Source organism: Chrysochloris asiatica, unplaced genomic scaffold, assembly GCF_000296735.1.
Source record: "Chrysochloris asiatica unplaced genomic scaffold, ChrAsi1.0 scaffold00018, whole genome shotgun sequence".
Taxonomy (NCBI): Eukaryota; Metazoa; Chordata; class Mammalia; order Afrosoricida; family Chrysochloridae; genus Chrysochloris; species Chrysochloris asiatica.
This window is the reverse complement of record NW_006408536.1, coordinates 24,506,566-24,526,023: the sequence shown is the minus strand read 5'-3', so window position 1 is coordinate 24,526,023 and position 19,458 is coordinate 24,506,566. Positions and strand designations below refer to the sequence as shown.

The 19,458-nt window shown below is 41.1% G+C and overlaps 1 protein-coding gene across 1 annotated transcript in view; it reads left to right on the top strand.

Moving 5' to 3' along the window:
• Positions 1-19,458, top strand: part of FRMPD4 (FERM and PDZ domain containing 4) — a 726,948-nt gene that overhangs the window by 600,305 nt on the left and 107,185 nt on the right. The window contains exon 4 of the mRNA XM_006835632.1: positions 128-230. Coding sequence (XP_006835695.1) covers positions 128-230 — 103 coding nt within the window. The remainder of the gene's footprint in view (positions 1-127; positions 231-19,458) is intronic.

Sequence of the window (19,458 nt, the reverse complement as noted above, 5' to 3'; positions counted from 1 at the left end):
CTAGATGCAGTGGAGTTTTGCCGATAGGACCATTTGTTCACAATGACTGAGGACCCATCTGGAGAAGAGACTGTGGGTGGGCTAACGATGGCCTTCTCACTTGTGTGTCACTCTCATTTGTCTCCAGGTGGCCCCTCGGAAGGAAAGCTGATCCCGGGTGATCAGATTGTGATGATTAATGATGAGCCTGTCAGCGCTGCGCCGAGGGAGCGGGTCATCGACCTGGTCAGGTGCGTGCCTCCTTCATCTGTTGTGTCCCCGCTCTGAAACCTCATCAGGCAAAAGAGGGCCTGTGAGCCAATTTCAGACTGAAACACAAACCTACAAGTTGGCGTCATTGAAAATGCCTGCTTACTCAGACCCCTCAATATCTGAAATTCAGGCTTTATAAACACAAACCACTTAATTGAGTGTTTCTCAGTGTTAACATTCAGGGCGCATCCATTTCTGCTCATAATTTTTATGACCCCCATTTCCTTTGCTACAACCAAAGGTTGCAATTTTTTTCTTTCTAGAATTACTAGCATATTGATTTTTCTGTAATCAGGGAGCTAAGATGCAACACCTGAATATCACTTAAGTGATGAGCAATTTTGCCTAGAATCCCATGGCTACACAAACCCGCAGTCTCCTGATGTTTCATATTTGGCTGAGCAATTCATCTCTGAATTTTGAGATGATCAACAGACACAAGAGGGTAATTATGTCAAAGCCAGTTTGAAAATGGCATTGAGTTATTGGTTGAGTTTTATCATGGGTGTATATGGCTCTCTAGGCTAAGCACTGTACTGCAAATGACAAGTCTGGCAGTTTGAGCCTACCCTCCACTATGTGGGAGAAAGATGAGGTTGTCTCATCCCACAAAGATATACAGGCTCAGAAACCCTGTACACAGGGTCACTATGAGCCAGAACCAACTCAGTGGCACTTAACAACAGAAAATTCATAATACACCAGAAAACATATTTCATATGATGTTAAAATAGTGGCCAAGGACCTTCTTAAAGCCATTGGAGTGATGCTTCCACAATGAATTTAGATGAATGTAAAGGATACTTTCAAAGTTTTACAGATCAAGCTCTGTATGGTATCTGAATGGACCCATTCATACCATGAGGGTGTTGAGGACTGATGGGTGTGTGGTATTTGTCTTTATAAAGTGATCTTTCTAAGCCTGACGGAAATGGAAGCTGGCGTTCTCAGAACACTTTAAACTACGAAGGGGATCTGCTAACTTCTGGGCTCTCTCATGAGAAATGAGTATTTACAGTTTGGGAAAGGCAATACATGAAAAAGTACTCAAGTCTTCAGGAAAAAGTGTCTCTCCCAAAGCTAGCTCAGCTTTCTCTTCAAATAGAGACACTGTGTAGCTTAATCTCTTTGGAAGAACTTGGAGAAAGGTAGGAAGACATTTGAACTAGAAAAAGAAGGGACTCAGGTTCAGAGTAATGAATTGTACCCGTTTCCTGAAACTGTCCCAGTTTTAACATTGAAAGGTTCACATCCTGGGAACCACCTCCCATTCCTGGACAACCTGAGACGACCAGCCTTCTTTAAAGACCAAACACAATTGTTGCCAAGTGACTTCAACTCATGGCAATCCCATATGTATCAGAGTAGAATGGTGCTCACGGTTTTCCGGGGCTGATTTTTCAGAAGTAGAGACACCTCTGTGTGAACTCGAGCCTTCAAACTTTCAGGGACTTTTGTACTGCCCAGGGATTTCCTGATAATGCCTGGGGATCAGAAATGGAAGAATTTGGGACGGGGCTGAAATGGTATGCTTTGGAATCATTTCTCCCCGAGATGCACATGGATGTCAGCAGGGACATGACCTCATCTAAGCAAATGGAACTTGCATCCTGGAGCACCATGCAGAAGTCACGTGGGCATTTTTGTTTTCCCCTCAGCGCATGCCTCCATGATCAGTCTTATTGATTTCTGCACCAGGAGGAGGATAGAAGAAATAAAATATCTGTGTTTTTGTTTGCTGTGACTGAATTGCCTACTGCAAAACAGACACAGAGAAAATGCTCCCTAAACAAACGACAGGGCACTTCGAAAAACTGTTTTCCAAGAGGTTTTTCCTTCTGGGTCAACACATTATGGAAGGAAAATATGGAGCTTAGTGAATAAATGAACCAGTTAGAAAAGGGGTTGGCAAAGAACGGCTCAGCATCCAAAACCAGCCCACTGCCTGCTTTTATATGGCCTGTGAGCTAAGGTTGGATTTTACCACTTTTAACGAGTTGAAACAAATAAAGAAAGAAAATTTCGTGACATGGAATGAGGTATATCATTGTTGATATAAACGGAGGTGCTTGGCGGGCGGCAGAAAATACCGGAAAGATGTTTGCCTTTATTTTATTTATAACACAAAGGCATTCAACTGTTTGGATCATATCAAATTATGAATAACATTACAAAGAATAGGAATTCGAGAACACTTAATTGTGCTCATGTGGATCCTATATATCAGAGGTAGGGAACCTTTTTTTCTGCCAAGGGCCATTTGGATGTTTATAAAATCATTTGTGGGCCACACAAAATTATCAACTTAAAAATTAGCCTGCTATATTTGCTCCAACATTGAATGAACTCACCGCTAATGTGATGGCTGGAACTGTGGTTGCCTTGGCAGGGCCAGACCAAATGATGCCGTGGCAACAACATAACAAAGATGTAGGATATATAGGTACTGGACACACAAAGATCAACAAAACTAAGCCCAGCCTTTGGGGAGCTTATGGCTTACTACTATGGGTTAGTCCAGTTGGACATCTCCAAGCAGACAATCCCCCACATTGGAATGCATGAGGGAATAGTCAGATTTGTAAGAAATTTGCTAGCAACGCATCTGCATAAGCTCCAGGTGCTAGTAAGACGGGAAACAGGTGATCCAAATCCCCTTTAAACTCAGATCTCTAAGTTTATCTTTTTAAAAGTAACAAGGTACTTTACTTTCATCAAATTAGTTTACCTCCTATAACAGTACAATTCATGGAGATGGAATGCTGAGGGCCGTGGAGACTTTATCGTAATTGGTACCTTCAATCCCATTCAACCCAAATTTTGGAATAATGTATTTCTCATTAACGATAAAGTTTATGCATTAGAAAATGTTCCTGTGGCTTCCCGTCAGGTTAGTCTTGTGTCTGCTATAATGGGTCCTAACCTAAAAATTTTCGCTCTTGTAAAACCATGCCTTTTTTTATTGGACTCCTCAGCCCATATGTGTTTTAATGTCTATATCTTATACAAGATGAGTTCTCTTTCTGTTTAATAAAATATTGCATTTTCTTAGCCATGAAGGAAATTTGGAAAAACACTCATCATTTTTAAGAACCCTTTAAAATTCTTTCTTTAAAAACTGGCAGCCATTTCCTTGCCTAAGTGTTTCAGGTTTGTTTTCTTCTCTTTTTTTCCCCCATTGCAGCATTTGCTCACGGCTCGTCTTCTATGCCCGGATTCACTTGTGTTGCTTTGTGGATTCTTTTCCTTATCATTTGGTTGCTTTATTATAGAAAGTGGGTTTTGTTTTTTTCCCTTGAGAAGCTGAAAGAGATTCTTGGAGACCAATTTACTGCTATAGTAACGATATTTTCATTTTTGCATATATTCTCAAAAAGTGCTATAATTGCCACACTCAAAATAGGTGAATGCTGTTCATTTCATAGTTTGTTAAGTTGTTAACTCTAGCTCCTGTCTTATAGCAGTCAGGGAGCAAAATCTTTGAAGACTCCATGCCCTCTGCAAATTTTCATTTTCTTTCTTCTTTAGAAGAAATCGAGGCCAATTTCCCTTTACTTTTCATAACTGGAAAAATTAACTTGAAACAATCTTCAAAATTCTATTTTGAAAAAAATATGGACTATAATTGCTCTCAGAAGCACTATGCATTGTGCCCCCTCTCCCTTGTGGCTAGTCAATCCAATGAAATTCAGTTGACCTCAATAAACAATGATTGAGCACTTACTCTGTGGCAAACATGTTATCAGGCACTGGGGAGTGTACACATACATAAGACATAGTTCCTGTTCTCCAGGCAGAGACTTCTACTGGATGACACCATATTTATCAGAATGCAGGCTGGGGAAGTGATGGGATGGTACGATGGTGGTAGAGTCTTGGAGTCACCCCTGGGTGGAAGAGCGAATGCATGCGTCCTTCTTGTTGTTGAGTGCTGTAATTTCCAGCTCATAGCCACCTTGTATAGGGTTTCTGAGGTGTAGCTGGTGGATTTGAACCACCAACCTTTGTAATTAGCAGTCCAAAGCTTATCCTACAGCATCACACGAATGGGAGGGAGGTATAAAATAGATCTCTCCATTGTTACCAGAAATCCCAAACTCTCCTGGTTGACACTCACTTTCTATCCTGCAGCTCTAGTCATTGCCTAAGCAGGTGTCCTGACCCACAACCTTGGAATTTGCTGCTGCCCTCCCTCCATTTTGACCTGAAGGCAACATCATCAATCTTGTGGTTCACGTTAGACTGAACCACAGTTAGATGCTATTCTTTTTGGATTAGAGATTCATTTGAGAATTTGTATTACCATGGATTTCTCCCTCCATCTGGAAAACTCAGTATGTATACACCTTTTTGCATAGTGAATGATCCTTCAGTCCTAAAACCGATCCCAGTTTAAGAACCCCAGCGTCTGACTCTGGAAGTGCTGGTTCCCTTCCTGTCCCTCATTCTCAGAAGAAGAGCCAGCCCATGGACAACATACCCCAGAAGAAGCTGATGGCTGCCCAGCCCATAGTAGGAAGGTTCAAGAGTCGCACTAGAGACTTGTTTCTCCTCCCAACCTCTACAGTAGGGCATCATCCTTGGGTCTTCTCTCACTACATAAATTGAACTGTTGTTGCTTGCTTAATACCTGAGTGGAGTTCTGTTGTTGTTGTGTGCCATCATGTCGATTCCAACTCATGGCAACCTTATAAGACAAAGTAGAACTGCCCCCGAGGGTTTCCCAGGCTGTAATCTTTATAGGAGTAGATCTGCAGATATTTTCTCCCATGGAGTGGTTGGTGGGTTTGCACGAACGACCTTTTGATTAACAGCTGAACGGTTAATTATGGCACCACCAAGACTTTTTTCTGAGTGGTGCTATGTTGTTGTTAAGGAGCTCTGGTAGCGTAGTGGTTACAAATCGGGCTGCGAACCGCAAGATCAGCAGTTCGAAACTACCAGCTGTTCCACGGAAGAAAGATGAGGCTTTCTGCTCCCGTAAAGATTTACAGCCTCAGAAACCCTGTACAAGGTTGCTTTGAGTTGGAACCAACTCCACGGCACATGACCACAACAATGTTGTTGTTAGGTACCATCAAGTCGGTCCACACTTACAGTGACCCTATGTGTAACAAGACAAATCGTCGCCCATTATTGCAGCCACTGTGTCAGTCCATCCAATTGAGGACCTTCCTCTTTTTCACCAACCCTCCACTATACCAAGCATTATGTTCTTCTCTAGGGACCGGTCCCTCCTGATAACATGTCCAAAGTACGTGACACAAACTCTCACTATCCACCCTTCTAAGGAAAATTCTGATTGTACTTCTTCCAACACAGATTTGTTCATTCTTCTGGCATTCCATGGTACTTTCAATATTCTTTGCCAACACCATAATTCAAATGCATCCTTTCTTCTCTGGTCTATCTTATTCAGTGTCCAAATTCCACATGCATATGAGGAGACTGAAAATACCATGGCTTGGGTCCGGCACTCCTTAGTCCTCAAACTGACTTCTTTGCTCTTGAACCCTTTAAAGAGATCTTTTACGGCAGATTTGCCTAATGCACTACGTCATTTAATTTCTTGATTGCTGCTTCCCTGAGTGTTGATGGTTGATTCAAGTAAAATGAAGTCTTTGACAACTTCAGTCTTTCCTCCATTTTTCATGGAATTGCTTATTGACTCAATTGTGAGGATTCTTGCTTACTTTAGGTTGAACTGCTAGAGCTGTAACAAGTCTACAGGAAGTTGCTCACATGCACTACCTTTTCTGTATTAATATCCCAGGAGTGGAAAGCACTTCTAGAGAGTGGTAGGGTTCTTCGGAGAAGAAAGTAACTGTGATAAGAAAAAAGAACAGATGATAAGTTACTAATTGTTACTTTCATTCACAATAAACAAAAGCACTAATTTTGAGAGCTCTTCCTTCTATCCAAGTAACTAATACACACCAAACTTGTACAATTTTCTTCTACAAACGAGAATGTGCAAAAGGAACATTCATCCCTTCTTTTGACATGTACTGCTTACAAAACAATGGGCAAAGCCACTTCCGACACTTTGAATCCATGCCAGGCAGGAGCCCACCACCACAATCAAAATCAAGGCTTTGTGTGTAATTTGTAAAGGCTCCTGTTTAAATACCTCAGTGAGCAATAAAGAAAAACATTGATCGCATCTCAATTAGTAATGATGACAAGAGCGCTCATGTATTGTTGTTGTTGTTGTTAGGTGCTGTTGAGTCGGTTCCAACTTATAGTGACCCTATGGACAACACAACAAATCACTGCCCAATCCTTCACTCTCCTCACAATTGTTGTTATGTTTGAGCCCATTGCTGCTGCCACTGTGTTATCCCATCTTGTTGAGGTCCTTCTTCTTTTCCACAGACCCTCTGCTTTCCAAGCTTGATGCCCTTCTCCAGGAACTGGTCCCTCCTGATAATATGTCCAAAGTATAAGAGACGAATTCTGGACATTCTTGCTTCTAAGGAGCGTTCTGGCTGTACTTCTTCCGAGACAAATTTGTTTGTTCTTCTGGCAGACCATGGTACTTTTCAGTCTTCTTTGCCATCACCATTTGCAATCACAGTTAAATGCATTGATTCTTCTCGGTCTTCCTTATTCACTGTCCATCTTTCACATGCATATGAGATGATTGAAAATACTGTGGCTTGGGTCAGGCACCCTTAGCTCTCAAACTGACATCTTTTTAAATACTTTAAAGAGGTCTTTTGCAGCAAATTTGCTCAATGCAATACATCATCTGATTACTTGACTGCTGTTCCCATGAGTGTTGATTGTGGATCCAAGCAAAATGAAGTCTTGGACAACTTCAGTCTTTTCTTCGTTTACCATGATGTTATTTATTGGTCCAGTTGTGAGGATAGTTGTTTTCTTTACACTGAGGTGCAATCTATACTGAAGAGTGTGGTCTTTGATCTTCAGTGGTAAGTATTGTAAGTCCTCTTCGCTTCCAGGTGGTATCATCTGCATAACGCAGGTTGTTAATAAGTCTTCCTTCAATTCTGATGCCACGTTCTTCTTCATATAATCCAGCTTCTCAGATTATTTGCTCAGCGTACAGATTGAGGATGTATGGTAAAAGGATGCAACCCTAGGGCACACCTTTCTTGATTCAGTGTCTCTTTGTTCTGTTCTAATGCTTCTTAGTCTATGTACAGGTTCCTCATGATCACAATTTAGTGTTCTGGAAATCTCATTCTTTGTAATCTTATCCATAGTTTGTCCTGAGCCACACAGTTAAAAGTCTTTGCATAGTCAATAGAGCACAAGTAAACATCTTTTTGGTATTCTTTACTTTCAGCTAAATCCATCTGACCTCAGCAATGATATCCCTAGTTCCATTTTCTCTTCTGACTCCAGGCTGAATTTCTGGAAGTTCTCTGTAGATGCACTGTTGCAACCGTTTTTGAATTACCTTTATCAAAAATTTATTTGCATGTGATATTAATATTAATAAGCAACATAATGGGTTTCACGTTGGGCTGCTAACTGCAAGATCAGCAATTTGAATCCAATATCCACTCAGTCACTCTGCTTTCTGATCCAGTAAATATTTGCAGCCTTGCGAACCCTATACAGGGTCGCTATGGGTTGGAACGGACTCAGCATCACACAGCAGCAGCAGTGACGTTAATGACATTGTCTAATGATTTCTACATTTCGTTGGGTCACCCGTCTTTGATTGGGCACAGATATGAATCTCTCCCAGTAGGTTGACCACGTAGCTGTCGTCCACATTTCTCAGCAGAGATGAGTGAGCACCTCCAATGCTTCATCGGTTGTTGAAATATTTTAATTTGTATTCTGTCAATTCCTGGAGCCTTGCTTTTTGCCAATGCCTTCAGTGCACCTTGGATTTCTTCCTTCAGTACCATTGGTTCTTCATCATATGCTACCTCTTGAAATGGTTAGACAGCAACCATTTCTTTTTGGGACATTTGCTACCGTATTCATCTTCTTTTGCTGCTTTCTGCATATTTCAATATTTTGCCCATAGAATCCTTCAGTATTTCAAGTTGAGGCTTGAATTTTTTCTTCAGTTCTTTCAGCTTGCAAAATGCTGAACGTGTTCTTCCCTTTGGGGTTTCTAACTATATAATAAGGATTCATGTGTGAGTCCTTATTATTGCTAAGTCTTGTGGTAAACACTATTCATGTTCTGTTATTAACATCGCACCATCATCCACTGCCATCAAGGGGATTCTGACTCCTAGTTATCAGGTAGGATAGAGTAGAACTGCTCCATAGGGTATCCAAGACTAAATCTCTACAGAACCAGGCTGCCTCATCTTTCTCCCAACGTAGGTTCCAACTGCTGAACTTTTGGTTCACTGCGCCACCAGGACTCCTTTATTAAGACCAGCTAACATTTCACTTAACAACAACAACACTACATGGTGCCTGTTGTGCCCTGCCCTGAGTAACTGTGTATATTAACTCATTCAGTACTCACAATAGTGAAGGAACACATCAATCAATCCTAATATACAGATGGGGAAATGGAGGCATGGAATAGTTAAGGAGTGGCCAAGATCCCACAGCTAATAAGCAGTGCAGTGACACCCAATCTAACTCCTGACTCTTAACCATTCTCTTAAGCACGCCCTTACATGGTTCACCGTGTGTATTCCTCACAATTGTCCTGTTAGTAAGTACTGTGTATTGTACTCATATTACAGAGCAGAAAGTGAGACTTACAGAAGTTCAAACACTTGCTAATGGTCAGAGTCAAGGAGAGAGACGTGGATTTGGACTGGGAGAAAGCCAGTATGAATTACTTGGACCCAGTGGTCTAATTGGGGCCAAAGCTGACGATATGGCTTATCAAGTACTCTATACATATAACGATAGACCAATAATATGGCTCTAGAACTGGAGTCTTAACTCCTATGCACCATAGACACCTATATTTTTGGATTATACACAAGTGGCCTATGTCCTGTTCAAGGCTGGCTGAGCAGTTGTCTTTGTTTGACTAGGGGCCACTTGGGAGTATCTGTTTCTTGCAGTGGGTGGGAGATTGGCAAGCTTATTAAGAGCAAAATCAAGCATTTAGAAGGGACCCATCTAAAAATCCGGTCTCAGTATGTCTGTCTTTATATCAATCCCTTCTCATCAGAATTATAATGGAAAGTCAAATCAGATCATGTTCCAAAGGGACTGTGTCTGCCGAAGAATACATTAGGAAGGTCACCTTCCTGGCTAATTTCAGCTGGTCTTAGGTGCTTCAATGGTGCCGCTTAGTAAAATAACAAAGCAAAGAACATCTACCGGGCATCCTGCACATAAAATATGCATGGTGATGTATGGCATAATAAAGCCTCATTATAGTAAGACCAGCAAGCAATTCTAGTGAAAACACAAAAGAACAGCCCCCTGCTATGCTGATGCTACAAATTGTGGTTTTACCTACCGCACATTTGCAGTATCCGTGTTTTCTGACAACCGCAAATTACAGAGCCTGGGGAAAAAGAGGTCAGTGAGTCTAGAAAATGAAAAGTATGGGCAAACATTCTAACAAGGGTAAAGTAGGAAGAGGATTTGAGTTCACAGTTCATAAAGGTTCTAATGACTTTTAATGATGAGAATCAATATGAAAAATGGCTTCTGAGTGTTTTAATGCCCCTTAGATTCTGTTAATGACTGTCTCCCACTCTCTCATTAAATCCCTCCATTACTGTAGATGCTTCCATGCAGCTCATGTATGGAAAATGAATGTTGAAGGACCAGAATTCAATGAAAAACGAGGGCATATGGTTGACACTGCAGAATGTCTTCATAGCTTACTGGAATTCAGAAAAATAAATGAAAGGAGGCAGTGACTGACCCTATGCCATGTTCTATTAATTCTATGTTGTTGGTGGTGTTAAATATGGTCAAATCAATTCCAAAGCTTTAAATCTTTGTTGGAGCAGAAAGCCTCATCCTTCTCCCATGGAGTTACTGGTGGGCTCGAACCACTAAGCTTGTGGTTCGCACTCCAGTACTTATCCTATTAAGTTACTGTGCTCCCATTAATCCTACCGAACTACAGATTTACACATGATGACCTGCCCTTTCTATAACCACAAGCAGTTCCTAGGTCATGAACATCCAACTTACAGACAACTGGTTGTTGTTGTTGTTGTTGTTAAGTGCCGTCGAGTCGATTCCAACCCATAGTGACCTTGTGTAGTGTTTCTGAGACTAGAAATCTTTATGGGAGCACACAGCCTCATCTTTCTCCCTCAGAGCAGCTAATGGGTTTGAACTGCAGAACTGACAGCAGCCTGACGTCTAGCTCACCGTGTCACCAGGGCTCCTTTTTCTTGCATTAACCATCCCCCCCCCAAAAAAAGCCACTGCCATCGATTCATTTCTAACTCATAGCAACCCTAGATAGGGTTTCCAAGGAGGGGCTGGTGAGCTTGAACTTGTGGTGAGCTTGTGGTTCAAAACAGATCTTGCAGTCTAGCACATCAATGCACAGCATCATACCAGGATTCCAAATTTAATACTACCCACCTTTAAAAGGGTTATCCCAGTTCATTCTGATGTTCCTATAGTCGCATCAAATGAACTGAAGCAGGTCTGTGGCATGTCTGGTGCATTTACATCTGTGTGGACTTGTAGTCATTACGGGTCATATATTTCAAACATCTCTACCACTCCATCTCTGTCATCTGCTGTTTCATCGCCATCTGCTTCGTGTTTACAGACTTCACTGTGCTCAACCTCTGCAAATCGCATTCATGGATTTGAAATGAATCATTTGCTAAGTGGTTTAAATGACTACTTGGGAATGAACCTGCCCCCATATTGCCTTAACCCAGTGACAGATTCTATATCCAGTCTGATCAGAGTCACATTTATGCCCTCACTGAAGAGGGCCTTCAATTTTACCTAATCTCATTAGTAGTCAAGAAATAATAACCTGCCTTCCATGTGGAAAAAGCAGTGCTGCTTACTGTCCACTTGTGTGGGCCTTTAAGGGCTGGAGTTATGATGAATGTGCATCATTTGTACGTGAATTTGCAGATCCACAGCCTGCTCCTCCTCTCCTAACTGAATGAATGTCCTCACGGTGCAATCTCCCTTCTTCCCCTCCTTGTGGGGAAGATGCAGAGAGTGTGGGAGAATGAAAGAACCTGCATCTGGGAGAGAGAAGACCATAATACCAGTCATGTCCCAACCAGCTTTATCAACGTAACAGTTTCAGAGTCCTGCTTCCCAAAAAAGGCATTTTTTTGAGGGTATGTTCATTGTACAGACTTTTCCAAAATGGAAGGCTCTTTAGCATCCCAGACCCATTTGTTGAATTCTGTTGGTGTTCCCCAGTCATAGGGAGAGCCTCAGGTGCCTGCAGTATCTTGAGAAGCACTGGAGATGATTGCCATGTTCCAGCATGTTCCAGCATTGCATGTCATCCATTCTAAACATCTCCATCACTCCATCACCCTCATCTGCTGGTTCATCTGCATCTGGCTCCCTTTTCCTGATTTCATTGTTCTTACCTCTGCAAATCATATGATAGATAAGGTCTCTCATCTTTTCCTCTAGAGGGAGCAAGTTCCAAGTCCCTGCAGAATAATGATTCCCCGGTGGGTGGGGATGTTCCAAGATGGCAGACACTTCATGAGAAGGTTGAGAGGAGGAGGTAATGAGGCAAATCCTGCCCTCACTCCACGCAACAGAGCAGGGAGGTAACAATGATCAAGCGCTGCTCTCTCCCCACTAGCAATCCAGACACCCTGGTCGCAGACACCACCACACTGGAAACCCAAATGCAGTGAGTTTTGCAATAACTGGGGACCCGGAAAATAGATGGGATTACAAATCTGGGAGTTGAGGCAGAAAAGAATTCTTTGAACAAGTCAGATGTGAAGAGGAATTATGTACTCCCTTGTCACTCCTTGTCTAGTCTGGTCTGGCCTGGGTTTTATTTATTCTTTTTTGTTTTGGTTTGTGTTTTTGTTAGTTAGTTTGTTTTTTATGCAGCCAGAAGCAGCTGAAAGAGACACTTCAATGAGGGTATATACGGGGGAAGAGAGGGAAACATCCAGCATTTCTTAAACAATCTTCAAGGCCACAAGTACCCAATCCGTGCACAGTGCTGAGTGGGGAATCACTGGACGCCTTCACTTTAAGGAAGCAGGATTCTACATGTGCTGACTAGGGATGGCGGAGTGGTCAGTGGAGTGGTAGTTGAGGGAGTGAAAAGGTGAGAGTGTCTATAGGCCCAGGCTCTTTTTCACACTGTGCTGCTACTATGTGTGTGAGGAAATGAGCAGAGGAAAAACAAGGTGAGTTATTCAGAACCAAAGGCAGCACAATGAGAGAGCAACCCCTAGCTGCGTTGCTCTGAATTGCTTTCAACCAGTTTTCTTCTGCACGGCACAGTCTGCAGTGCCTGGTGTGGAGTGACCACCAGAATGCCCTTCCTGAGTGAGTGGTGGCTGCTAAACATGGTCCAGGCTAAGGGGAAAATTTCACAAGATCCAGCTGAGAATGTGGTTCCCAACAGCCACTTGGGCAGAGGATTGGAGTCAAGATACGAGGTGGCTTCAAAATGTTTGTGGAAAAATTCCATTCTCTTTTCATTCCATTTTCTACGAACTTTTTGAAGTCCCCAGGATGTTATTTAAAGAAATGAAGAAGTGGGTTGTTTCTTAAAACCATTGTTTATGAGTTAAAATTATGTCCCTGCTGCACTGTTTTATTTTATGAGACAAGCAAAACACAAAAATATGGAAAATGGGGACTTCCTTTAATTTCATTGGAAATACTGTTTGGTTCTATAGGCATGCATGGGATCTCATTCTCTCAAATCTGTCTCTCTTTTTTTTTTTTTTAACTTTTTATTGTGAAATCAGTGAAGACGTACAGAGCAGGTCATCAGTTTTACAATCAACAGTCCATTTTGTTTCTTGGCATAATTAACAATCCCCACAATATGACATCACTCACCCCATTTCCTCCCTGTGTTTTCCATTCCCCCTTCTCAGATCAGTCTCATTCCAAATAAGATTTGATTTGATTTCAGTATCTTTGCTTATTAGTATTCTGTGCATTTTAAATCTGTCTTTACTAAGTGTGCCAAATTATATACCATCATGCAGTAGGCATAAAAAAAAAAAGTAGTTAATAAGCCAGCTGATAACAACTAAAAAGATAAATTATAGACCTGTGTTCTCTGTGTGCTACATAGGTTTAGAGTTAGAGGTACCCAAAAGACCGTGTAGATTGTTGTCATTTAAACAGAAGCTGTTGTAATATATTATTATTCCAAATAAGATTTCACTTTGCTTTCAACATCTTTGCCTATTTGTATTCTGAGCATTTCAAACCAACAACCCAGGTGGCATTTGCTACTGATTCTAGGTCAAATAATAAACCATCCAAAAGACAAAAGATTTGTAATTTTTCCCCCGTGTAAGAACTTATCAATGTTAAACATCCTTCTCTCCCTTTTTTTGCTCCTTGCTACTGTTCTATTTATATGTTTATGCAGAAAATACTCAACATCTCTGTGTCTAATAAATGGGGTTGGTTTGTGGGCTGAGCCGTCTTGGGTTCTCACAAAAAAACCTGCCAGAGCTGAAATTTCATCACGCTCTGAAAGTCTCCTCCAGGGTGTTTTCATTTATATTTAATGTTAAATCAAGGGTATTAGAGGTGGAACAGACTGTTCTTCATTGAACCCAATCAACAGTATCCGCTCACTTCAAATTCCAGAAATAATATTTGGAATGTTCTTTCTGATAGAACACTTCAGGTTATCTGGGTAACTTGGAGCTTGGTAATTTCAAAACGGAATAATCAAATACAATAACAAAGGAAATCTCTCCTGGGATTTATAATACAAACACCAAGTTTGGAGAAAGCTTCTAAAAACACAAAGATTTTTTTTTTTTTTTTTAACATTCTTTTTTGCCCCTTTCATTTCCTGCTTGTATTATGTTTCTTAAGTACACTGAGGTACCAGGTTCCTTTATTTGACAAAGTAATACAATATGTGGGAGGCCCTTAACACTAGCCGGCCCTGTCATTTGTTTTATTATTTTTCTCCATGATGTCCCTCTTCTTGGGTTCTCGAATATACTAAAGGAAGCCTACTGGTGTGGAGTGGCTTCTGACACATAGTGCCCCAGGGGATTTCTAAGGTTGTCGTCTGTACAGAAGCAGACCGCCACATCTTTCTCCCATGGAACGGCTTGGGGCTTCAAACTGACAACCTTTCAGTGAGCAGTCCAGCATATCAAATACTGTACGACAAGGGCTCCTTCTCAAATCTATGTTGTTGTTGTTATTAAGTGCCATCAAGTCAACTCTGACTCATAGCGACCCTGTATAGGGTTTCCGAGGAGTGGCTGGTGATATAGTATGTCTTCAAGTTGCATAGCCTATTTTAGTAAGAGCCTTTCAGGCAGAAGTGAAAGAAATCCAATTAAAATGCCTTAAGGAAACGGTGGAATTTCCTGGCTGTGTGAAATTCCAAAGTGTGTGAGTGGATCTGACTTTAGGCACAGTGGAGTCAGGTTGTTAAGACCTACCTGATGGTATTAGGAATCCTTTGCCCTCCTCTTGGCTCAGTCCACTTTCTGATGTTGGCTTCTTTCTCAGGAGAGCGTTCCTCAAGTAGTACCAGATGGCACCAGAATTCTGGGTGGTGCAACCCCAGGAGATGAAAAACCACCATTTTCCAATAAATCCAATCAGACTTCCCAGGCAGGTTCTCCTTGGCCCAATAGGGTGACTGCTTACCCCTAAACTAATCACAGAAGCCCAGGGAGGTTGACTCTGCTGGGTGGTCGGGTTTAGGACACGTACCTCTCTCTAGAAAAAGGACATGAAGCCAGCACCTCACGAATTTCACCATCTAAGAGTGAGAAGGAGTCCTGGTGTGGCACTATAGGATAAGCATTGGACTGCTAACCATAGGTTGGTGGTTCCAACCCACCAGCCATTCCTCAGAAACCCTATACAAGGTTGCTATGAGACTCGATGGCACTTAATGACAACAACAGCAAGAGTGAGAGGCTGGTTCTGCCTAGGGTATGTGGGGACCATCACCAAAACAATGGACTAAAGAAAACAACCATTTGCTACAATTGTTCCTGCATCCTTGCAGATTATCTTGGCAATAGCTCACTGGGAAAAGTTTTGAACACAGTCTTAAGTATAGAAAACCTAGATTCTCATCATTTACTTTCAGTACTCCTCAAGATCGTGGCCAATCTTGTTTGTCACCACACGTCTATCCATTTGTCATACTGGTAGCATAGTGGTTACGAATCGGGCTGTGAACCGCAAGGTCAGCAGTTCGAAACTACCAGGTGTTCCGTGCGAGAAAGATGAGGCTTTCTGCTCCTGTACCAGGTACCTATGAGTCAGAACCGACTCCATGGCACAGAACCACCACCACCACCAGTGACTTGTGTTGCTGTGATACTAGAAGCTACGCAAACAGTATTTCAAATCCCAGCAAGGTCACCCATGGTAGACATGTTACAGCAGAGCTTCCAGATGAAGACAGACTAGGAAGAAAGACAAGTGATCTGCTTCTGAAAATTGGCCAATGAAAAACTATATGGATCACAAGAGGATGAACCTCCTTAATTAGAAGCCACTCAAAATTCACAGTAGCCTCAACAATGAACGCCAGCATACCAACTATTGTGAAGATGGTGCCGGGTCAAGCAACATTTCATTTTATCATGAGTTGGAGCAAACTCCACAGCAGCTAATAAGTCTTGCTCCATTCCTGTCCTTAGGCAATTGCCCACTCTTTGATGATATTGCAGCACAGCCCAGACATCATGTCATTGCATCTTTAATAATTCTGTATGTAACTCTAAAGGACCAGCAGTCTTTAAAAAGTAAAACCCACAGTAATATTACTCCATCTTAAAATGTTAATCAGTTTCCTGATGTTATCAAATATCTGGTCAGCATTCAAGTCTCTTCCATGATTTCATCAAATTATGACTTGTTTCAGTATATCTGAAGCAAGATCCAAATAATGATCATATATTCTTAGACTCTTTTCTTCTGTATTCCATCTGCTATTCCCTTTCCGGTAGAAAAAGCTTGTTTTAAAAAAAATAGACAAGTTGTTTGTCTCATAGAGAATTCCAGAGTCTGGATTTGCTGATTGCATCCTTGGGTGTCATTTCCCATAAAGAGTCAGATTTGCTCCTTCTTGGAGGATGTACTTTTTTATCTAGTTTTTTCTCTTTTTTATGAAGTAAGTAACTAGTGACGGTCTTTCCCTAGAATTATTGACTCATTGTCCCTGGGTAGCACGAATGGTTAACATGCTCACCTTATAACCCAAAGGCTGGAGGTTCAAGTCCATCCAGAGGCCTGGCAAACTACTTCTGGAAAAGGAACCAATGAAAACCTTACGGAGGTCAGTTTTACTCTGACATTCATGGCATCACCAGGAGTGGGAGTTGACGTGACAGCCACCGGAACTAGAAAATGAATTCATTAGTGATTTCCAAAATGGTGATGCTGTCGTTCCATCAATTCTTTTTCATTGATTAGCAGGATAACTCAATAAAGAGAAGCAATTTGTTCACGCTGAGGAACAATAGTTCATATGAAGAGCAGAACCCATGGTTGATTCTGTCCTTTATCTGCCAGTTTTCAAACTAGCCAGATGGTTCCCTGGCATTCTCGAAAGAGAGAAAAACAAAAAAAGAAAAGCATTTGTTATTTAAAGTAGCATTATGAACTCATGAATTTTAAATATATTTTATAGATTTCATTGTATGTACTTATTGTTGAAGTTCCCATTGTCTCAGCTTTGGCAAGTGAAAGCGTATTCAGGTGAGCTATTGAGTGCTTTGACATGCCCCAAGTAGTCTCTCAGAGTGCTTTGGATTTCTGATTTAGAACAAGATGCTTAAAGTCCAGCTTATCAAAATGTTTGTTGCCCCAAATCTGGAATCAGTAGTTTCTCCAAGGAGCTATGATTCCTTTTCGCAGGAAATAGTATTTAGTAGTCTGAGTGCTGGCATGCTCACGATAAGACAGAACTAAGAAATATGTGTACAGTTTGTAAGATAAAATCCATCATGACCTAATATATACGTCCCATTCAAAATCAGGACAAAAGGCTTTTAAGTAACTTCAGCTATCTTAAATCTTTATCTTCTCCTTTTCAAACTGTAAATCCCAATTCACAGTGACACCGACATAATTTCTCAACTTTATCCCATACAACACACCCAACCGTCTCAGAATAGCAGCCCGACCGCAAATAACATGATTACTGAACACAGTTCAAGATATTTTTTATGGCAGTTCTATTTGTCTTTATGGTATATCCCAGCAGGGAAGCTCAATTTAGCGTGGCTTTAAAGATACTTGGAATAATCTCTCTCTGTGTCATTCTGCCACCAACTGCTGGCATCAGGTGTAATGAATTCATTTTACTTACAGTTGTTAGGGAGGGCTCTCTTATTTCATTTTGCTTTAAAATTATGTCTAACAATATGCATGGTTAATGGCATACCCATGCTGCTAACTGGCTGCCTGAGCAAATCCTGGTGTGGCTGCAAACCACAAGGCCGGTGGTTCAAACTCACCAGGCCTCCTCAGCAAGCCTACGCAAGGTCACTATGAGTCAGAACCTACTCGATGGCACTGAACAACAACAACTGGCTGCAGGGATTCATTATTTCCTTTCACAAGCAATTTTAGACATTTTGAAAACAATTTTCTAATTATGTATTATATTTACATAATTCTTAAGTCAAATCGGCAAAATACATATTCAAAGAAGGATGGGTTCTTCCCCTATCCTCTTCACCGTATTTCCTCCCTGTTTAGACATAACAGGTCAGTTGTCACCGAGTTGATACCGTCTCCTGGTGCTCCCGCCTGTGTTAGAGTGAACTGTGGTCCATAGGGTCTTCAGTGGTTGAGATTTCAGAAGCAGATCACCAGACCTTTCTCCTGTGGTACCTCTGCGTAGACTAATGAATCTGCAACTTTTCATTTACCAGAAGCAAATCTCAAGACCTTTCTTCCTAGTCTGTCTTAGTCTGGAAGCCCCACTGAACCCTGTTCAACATCACAGCAACATACAATTCACCACTAACTGGTGGGTGGGGGCTGCACATAAGGTCAGTGGCCCGGAATTGAACCTACATCTCTTGCATGGAAGGCAAGAATTCTACCACTGAATTACCACTACCTGGTCTGCCCAGAGTTACACAGCCAAGAAATGCAGAGCCCAGAATAAAACATAGATCTTCTGATGCAAGTCGAACAACAAATTGAGAGCCATTGTTCTAGATTATGCAGAAACCCATTGCAGCTTCATTTTCAACATCTGAAGGGATTTTAACTCTTACCGTTAGAGAAGACAATGTAGAGTTTTTGTGTGTTTCAAGTACAGTGAGTGGGAAAGGCAAAGGAAAAGGTAGTTGAAAGACTTACATAGTCTCAACATTGCAATCCAAAGGATTTAATATTTTTTTTCTTCCAAGTTTTATAAACTGTAATTCAGAGGGGCACCCAGTGATATCTTCCCACCTCTGGATTGAAAAAGAAACATGGAATCAAGACTATTTTAGGCATCTGTCAAGCTGAAATTACCCCTTTGCTTAGAGAAATCTTTATGTAAGACTAATGCAGATTGGCATTTCTACACTTTAAAAAAAAACTTACCAGTCATCCTTTTTAACAGAATGATGGTTATTAATAATGCTTATTTCAATATGTTTTGATATAAGGAGAATGTTCTCAGTATGGGCCTTGACAAAGGAAATTTTACTTTTAAATCTAGTCTTTCATATTTATTTGTAAGTTACAAATATTCTTAGAATGGTCTTTCCCCACTCTTTCTAGTTCTAATATTATTGTTATTGTGTGCTGTCCAGTCATGTCCAGTGCATGATGTTTCTAAGAGCATCTGATGGGTTTGAACTGCTGACCTTGTGGCTAGTAGTCCAGTGCAGCCATTGTTGAGTGGTTTCTATTTCAGACGTTCAAGTAAGCTGGACTTATTTATTAACAAGTCTATCTATTTGCACCTCCCACAAACATTTTATGACCATTAAAAGATGGAATTTAAATAACAATGTATAGAGACAATGCCGATTTTTTAAAATGTTTTATTGTGAATTATATGATAGTTTACATGGGAGAACATTAGTTTTACATTCATTCTATCGTATATCGTTTCATTGCCATGGTTCCAAT